This window comes from Branchiostoma belcheri, unplaced genomic scaffold (assembly GCF_001625305.1).
Source record: "Branchiostoma belcheri isolate BF01 breed outbred unplaced genomic scaffold, Haploidv18h27 scaffold36, whole genome shotgun sequence".
NCBI lineage: Eukaryota > Metazoa > Chordata > Leptocardii > Amphioxiformes > Branchiostomatidae > Branchiostoma > Branchiostoma belcheri.
In genome coordinates, this window is record NW_017803976.1 from 1,144,270 (window position 1) to 1,151,656 (window position 7,387).

The window sequence follows — 7,387 nt, forward strand, 5'->3', positions numbered from 1 at the left end:
GACCGGGCCGTACGTTACGGTACGGCCCGGTCCGGAACCCGTTATCGAACGCTTCCCTGGCTTCCATAAAACGATTCGAACGCGTTTCGCCCTAACCGCGTGCGCCCCTTTCGAAAATTCGAATACAGAATCCGGACGTTGGAATTGATGTTGTTGCAGTTTAGGGTTCAGTGGCACCAACTTTTGGCTCATCTTGCATTGAAAGGCGTGTTTTCTTGGGTGGGTATGACATACCTGCGGCCTTCGGGCGATCCGACCCGCGGTCGGGCCGATACCGAGGGCGATACGGAATACCTGTGTTGTATTCTATATTTATTTATCGGGCCGCCTAGAAAGTCTAGATCGGGTCACCTAGAAAATCTAGGCGGCCCCATATACTGCTCTACCCCCAAAAGAAACGGCCAGTATCTGCTCGTAGAAACAGATGCTGGCCGCTAGAATGTCTCAAGTTCAGTCAGTTTGCTATAGTCTAAACTCTCAACGCTAAAGAACTCTGAACTCTAAACGTCACACCACGGCATTGTCGCTTGAGTAACGGAAGAAAATTTACCGTTTCCTTGCGTACATGTAGTTCAATGCGGCTGTGAACATCTCCCCGGCCACGCCTGGGTTTAAGAACATGGCCGGTATGAAGGACCGTACCCACTGCGTGGCACTGGCCATGGACATCTGTAACATCAGTGTCATGCCGCAGGGCGCCATGGACAAGATCAAAACCATCTACAACAAAGCTCTCAAGCGGGGTAAGATCTATAGACAGATTCCTCAGCTGTATTACCTGTCTGAAGCAAAAAAAAATCACTAAACATCTTGTTTTCCATCTTTGGGTTCTCCAGTAGGCATTAGTGTGTATTTTGTAACCGTCTTGCCATGTTTGAATTTTTGATAGTGTACGATCTTCCTGATATAACGTAACTTATTTTAATGCGCGTCCCCTTAGGTTATCGTTTGCTAATTATTTGTTTCTGTCATTACAGGTATTCCCTCCGTTGTCTTGCTGACCAAGGTCGATAAAGCTTGTGAGTTTGTTGCTGAAGATCTCTCTACGGTCTACCGCAGCAGGTTCATCCTAGAGAAGGTGGGTTAGTCCATTGTGATTCTGTGGGATGGCTGAAGTTGCGTGATTTGTATGTATAATGTATACTTCAATGGTGAAGAACTGACGCCCAAACCAATTCTTGCAGCCACTTTTACGATGAAAAATAAAGGTATTTTACAAGACATTTCAAAAAGTGTGGATTCATAAGAGACCTAGTTGAAGCATGAGTCAAAACTCCCATCCCAGAAAGCAAAACAGGACACATATAGCTAAAACGTTTATTTTTTGTTATGTAGTTTTGTGTGGCTAACATAATTTTACAGTTGATGCCATAGCAACAGAACAATCTACCGCGAAGAAATGAAAGTTGTTTAGCATTATCAGAAAGGGTATTAAAATTGACTTTGTTATTTGCCCCTACAGGTGAAAGAAGTTAGCGAGAAGCTGGGCCTGCCGGAGTACCACATCTTCCCCGTGCAGAACTACTCCAAACAGACATCCCTGGACACCCAGATCGACATCCTGGCCCTGTCAGCTCTGACGCAGATTCTCGGCTTCGCAGACGACTATCTGGACGAGCATTATGAGGCTCTGGCCACAGAAAATCTCCAGAAACTCAACGTCAAGGAGTAATAGACGTAGACATGGGAATCTACATATTAGCCTGAATATCTATTTGTTAGCGTGTGTTATATATAATCTCTCACTGTCAGGGCGGATGGGCCGGTTTGTAAGGCTATCTCATAGTTGTTATTCAGTATATACAATCAGCAATGGGGTTGTATTTTTATCATTTTATCATTAGGCCACAGCAAGTAAATTTTATGGATGCCATCTTCCGCAGACTCCAATTCTAATGCCACAGGGCTAAAAAAAATAAGACGGGCTAAAAAAAAGAAGATTCCGACATTTTCAAATTTTGACATCATAAATTTTGTCAAACAAGAAATGATACATATATTGTGGTACGTTGACTGACAACTATTACATTATCCATTTGCCACTGAAATAACTTTGAAAAACAAGTATTCAATCATTGTACAAATGGTTTTGATTCAGTGGGAACATCAGATATACACAGCCACCATCACATATAAACGAAATGTATAACCTGCATCAAAGTAAAAGACAAAACAAGAAATCAGAGCATTGTCTCCGCTCTTCCTATCTATCTGTTATCCACGTTCCGGCATGACAAGCAATTGCCTATTTTCAGCATGTTGACCAGAGAGCAACAAAATTTCTTGTTTTTTTTTTCCAAAATGAGGCGAAAATTAATGCGCGCGCTGATGTCATCCATAAAAATTACATGCTGTGGCCTTATGTAATACATATCCCTTCTTGTATGCTAACTTTGTCACTACTAACTGAATCACTACCCTTCTGTGCTGTTGAGAAGCCCTTGTGAATTTGAAGAAAGGTTCCAGCCATCTGTGATTCATGTAAAACATCTCAAGTTAATTGGCCTCATGTCCATGTTTTGTAGAACAGCCTCAATTACACAGCATGTCCAGATCACGAGATAGTAAACATCTCAAGTTAATTATTTGTATGTGAGCTTGTCTTAAAATTGTATAGCGGCCACATTATATGTGCTATATTTTAATCAATAATGACTTTTTTATAATTAATAATGCTTTTTATCGTTGAATTTCAAACTGTTGTATGTTGAATTTTAGACTTGTAAAATCACAACACAAGTCATGAGTTTCTCCTGCCATGTTGTTTTTATCAAATAAAGTTCAAAGTTAAAGTTCAAAGTTAAAACCGGAAGCTCTATTGCAGTACCGTAACAATTCGCCAGGGGGGCCAAAATATAATCATTTTGAAGTGTCATTAAAACCTAGCCACCTACCAAATATTGCATGGCACAATCCATCCAAGCCTTCTTTAGTTACCCTGTTTACAAACACACACATTAGTTACTGTATTTACAGACACACACAGACTCACACAGACAAAAATTCACAGTAAACATATCGTTTTCTTGTATTAATACCAGCGTTGCACTGACTGTACATAGTCCATGTAAACACACCCGTTACCACACTTCCCCGACAGTCACCACTCCCCCGACCCTTTCATGTCGACCTGAATACCACGGGAAACACCAAACATACTCCCGATGGCGACTTCTAAGCAGGTTTCTGTGCTCATTATATTCATGAACGGAAATCACTATGTCTGAGAGCTGCGGAATGTAACAGTAATTATGTTCAGATGGTGCCACCATATGATGGAATTGGCACGAAAACTCTCGCGAGACAACGAGTCTCCAACACGTGACCCCGAAGAGAGCGTGTCGGGACATGCACGGACATTCCCTCATTCTACAGTTCGTCACGCAGCGCTGCAGTAACGTGGGTAATAGCGCTGACAGAGACAGAGTGTGCTGCAACTTCCCGCGCTTTTTGGAGACGCCTCCTCGGTTTAGACCACTCGGACTCTAGTTTTTATATATATTTTTTCCGTCCCCTGGGTTTACCTTGGCCCCTCGGAACTCTCTCCGTCCCGAGTTTTACCCCCGACCATGTTTGGAGCCGGCAAGAGAAAGATTAAACTCCCCGCGCGATACGCCGCGTCTCCTGCGGAGGACGACCCTGAATGGCTTTCGACTCCAACAGACAACCTCGCGGAGCAGCTAGACAACGAAATTTTAGACGTTTCCAGACGCATAGAGCAAATGAAGGTCGACATGGGCCTGGAAAACCGGACGGAATCCACGTCTACCCCCCTCCCCACGCACGGCGACGTCATCGGTCAGAGGTCGACCATCCCAGAAGCCCTTGCGCAAGATCCTCAAGATGGCCGCCACCAACGCCTTTCAACAAGAGCTCCTAAGCCCATCGCCCCACCGGATGGCCACTATCCAACCTTGCGTGAGGTCCGGGCGTTTCACAAGGCGCATAACGACCCGTCCATTTTCACACAGTATTTCCCGAGGCAGACAGGCGGGACTCACGTCGCCGATACGATCCGTAGCTCTGACGGACGTCCCATGCAGTTCAACCTTCAACACGTCTCTGACGAGTACGCGCACCCGCCGACCCAAGGTAAGAAGCTCAGTAGCGGTCTTTCGAGAAAAGCACATGACAGAGTAGTTCGAGAAGTGAACTGGCCGCATGAATTCGTCTTCTCTGCCAACACCACCATCACTCATGACTCGCTGACTTTAGATCAACTTGTGGCTGGCGAAATGGCCATCATTCTAAGTCCTCATACAAATCCCATGGAGAGTCAAAACAGGGGCCATATTTTGAAAGGGCTCATGCTCGACGTTCCCACCTATTCCTTTCCCGGTATTAAGAACTTCTACAAGATTCTGTTTATATACGTAGAGCACGGCCTGGTCACCATAGACAGCACTACTACCTTATCAGAAGTACACAAGTTGAAGGAGGAACATCTGCGACGATCTCCCCGCAACCACAACAGTATTGATGGACAAGCAGGACATGGTCATGCCACACCAGTTGAGAGAGCAGGGGGCTCTGGAAGCACGTATTGCTACAGATTCCAGGCCAACAATTGCGCCTTCTCTGCAGATCACATAGCGTTGTGAAGGTGTAGAAGGCTGGTCACTGGTCGCCGTCTTCGTTGGTAAGGGCTTCGGAACACGTAAGTGGGTCTGCATGCTCGCCGTCTTTGCTGGTGAGGGCTCTGGAGCATGGCAGTGGGTGTACATGCCCACCGTCTTTGCTGGTGAGGGCTCTGGAGCATGGGAGTGGGGGTACATTCCGGCCGTCTTCGCGGGTGAGGGCGTCGGAGCGTGGGAGTGGGTGTACCTGCCAGCCGTCTTCGCTGGTGAGGGCTTCAGGGCATGTGGGTGGAGGCACGCGCTCGCCGTTTTGTCTGGTAATTCTACTGGGGAGGCTTGGATCATGAAGTATGTTAGCAATCAAGCAAGATGTGAAGGAAATATTTCTAATTAGTCTACCACACGTACAGCGCGTGCTATGTACATGATGAACAACATTGTACTACAGAGGAGTGGAGCACGGTAGCTTAACATTACCACAACATCTAGATCGATATTAGTACATCGTGTTGTCAGATAACTTTTCAAAAAGTGAAATTTAGAAAAGAGAAGAAAACTATTCAACATCTAAAGTTCTTTTTAGGAACATTCTACTTCTGAATATGTGGAAATGTGGCGATACAATGTACAGACGTCGTGGTCACATTCGTCGCACGATTATTTTTGTTGTACAATTTTCATCGGGACTAAGACAGAATCTGTCGTCGGTAAGGATCTACAGCAAGTTTGTCAGTCACAAGACAGTTGGGTTTTGTACGACACATCCACGACTCGGTGTTGTAAGGCTACCTCACGACGAATGTGACCACGACGCCCTGACAGGAAAATCGTCAACATCATTCATGTAACTTCAGGTGCGACCCTCAGCTCAACAAACTTCAGTAAGGGGTAAAATCTGCCCTTATCATTTATCCTGTGGTACCACCTGATGGTATCAAGAGGCCATTTTGTGTTGGTCGGCACGGTTTGCGGAGTGTAGTACACGCCGTGTAGGTTGGGGAAATACGTGTTGGATAACCACCCCGCACTCCTGAACCTGACGGCCGTCGCGGTAACGGTGTCATTGTCCCATGTGGCGAATGTGAAGTTGTTGCTGACGCGGAGAGCGTCGCGGGCGGTCCCGTTGAGCCATGTCCCGAGGATCAGCCTGTACTTGGAGGCCTCGTCCTGGACGGAGAAGCTCCGGTACTGGGCGTAGCTCGATTCTCCGTCGAACGTCTCCAAATCTACCCGCAGCCCGTACCTGGCCTGGTTGGTCAGCAGGTGGATGTTGTCGTTGCCGAGCCAGAACTCCGTGGACAGGTTGCCGAAGCCGAGCTTGTACTCCTCCCAGGTGCGGTAGAAGTCCACGGAGCCGTCCTGACGCCGCATGAGGACCGTCCAGCCCTGCCCGCCCTCCATGCGACAGTAGACGGGGACGGATCGGTTCGCCCCCGCCAGGCGGATGGTGTACACGCCGCTTCTGGCCGTCCCGCTCGACGAGTTGAAAATGGCCGAGCAATCTGAAAACAAAGTCAACAGTTCGTCAGCGTTTTAATATGCGTCAAGACAAGTTGTACATGTACATAACAAAACGCATAACAGTACGCCAACGACTCTCCTTCTTGGGAAATAGTGATAAACAAGGAAGGCTTGTCAGGGAAATAACTCAATAGAAATACACTTTTGACCTTGAAATTTGGTAACAAAGTACTGTATATCTATGTCTTTAACACGGATGTGCTTTTAATGAATCTATAGCTAGTAGAACTAGATGTGGTTGAAAAATTACCAAAGTCTTGTACTTAGCCTGGTATCCAGCCAGAAGGCCGGGCACCAGGCTATCTTGCACAACGTTTACCTAAGCCTACATATAACTACAGTATGTGTTCAATGGCCAAACTACAATGTACATGTGGCACTGTTGGAACACCAGTACTATATATTTGCCATTAACGGTAGCGACGCTTTTGATGCGAAACACTGCACACGAACCCCTTCGTTTGTTTCACGACTCCTAAGTTCTGACAACATCTATCAATTTTTATTCTAATGCTTTCTGTCGGCCACGGCATTTCTGGCGGCATTACTCCGATTGAACATCCCTGGTAGGACATGGTAGTTTTCTTCATGTGTTTTATTATCTTACAAACTTTGTATCGATATGGGCCACGAGCCTGAGGAAAATAAATAGTCACTCATCCTACCGATCCACATGTCCGGAGAACTCAGGTGCCTCTTGACCTGTTCCAACATTCCCTCAGCCGTTTGCAGGTGCTGTTCCAGGTGCTCCCAGGTGACTCGGAGCTGCGGCAGGTGTCTCGCCGTGGGAAACCCCGCAGCTGCGTGAAAGGTCCAGGTCCTACAGGGCCAGTCAATAGTGTTAACTAAAATATGGAAATTCGAGTTTATTTTCTTGCTTTGCGAAATAGTGCCAGAGTAAAGAAAACTACTCACACACACACACGTACGCATGCATATGTTACACACACATGACACAAGAGTCAGGATATAAAGAGAGTGAAATCTGGGTATTTCATGTATTCTGTGCCATTTCTGGTATGATATATAAAGTTTCTGTTCCCTGGTTCACCGTGCTCAGCTTGCATTTTGAAGATTTCAAAGTACATGTACAAGATACACGCGAACGAGAAATTGGATCTGTCCTTGGTGCTGAACACTGGGTACAGTGGAAAACATGTAGATTATTGCCTTCCGGTATACTCACTTAAACGTACACACACACACACACACACACACACACACACACACACACACACACACACATCCATACGCTTATACGCGCACGCACACACGCACAGGCATTCTCC

The 7,387-nt window shown here is 46.3% G+C and overlaps 3 protein-coding genes across 3 annotated transcripts in view; 2 read left to right on the top strand and 1 right to left on the bottom strand.

Annotated features, from left to right (window-relative positions):
* Positions 1 to 2,053, top strand: part of LOC109476130 (interferon-induced protein 44-like) — an 8,092-nt gene extending 6,039 nt beyond the window's left edge. Inside the window, exons 6-8 of the mRNA XM_019777028.1 lie at positions 572 to 743; positions 978 to 1,078; positions 1,463 to 2,053. Coding sequence (XP_019632587.1) covers positions 572 to 743; positions 978 to 1,078; positions 1,463 to 1,672 — 483 coding nt within the window. The 3' untranslated portion in view covers positions 1,673 to 2,053. The remainder of the gene's footprint in view (positions 1 to 571; positions 744 to 977; positions 1,079 to 1,462) is intronic.
* Positions 2,054 to 3,255: 1,202 nt separating this feature from the next.
* LOC109475976 lies at positions 3,256 to 4,601 on the top strand. Its single transcript, XM_019776783.1, has one exon. It carries the CDS (start codon positions 3,570 to 3,572, stop codon positions 4,599 to 4,601), a length of 1,032 nt encoding a protein of 343 aa, XP_019632342.1. The 5' UTR covers positions 3,256 to 3,569.
* An 816-nt stretch (positions 4,602 to 5,417) lies between these two features.
* LOC109475977 (fibrinogen-like protein A) overlaps positions 5,418 to 7,387 on the bottom strand; it is a 2,230-nt gene continuing 260 nt past the window's right edge. The window contains exons 2-3 of the mRNA XM_019776784.1: positions 6,764 to 6,918; positions 5,418 to 6,079 (exon numbers count right to left, since the gene is read on the bottom strand). Coding sequence (XP_019632343.1) covers positions 5,418 to 6,079; positions 6,764 to 6,918 — 817 coding nt within the window. The remainder of the gene's footprint in view (positions 6,080 to 6,763; positions 6,919 to 7,387) is intronic.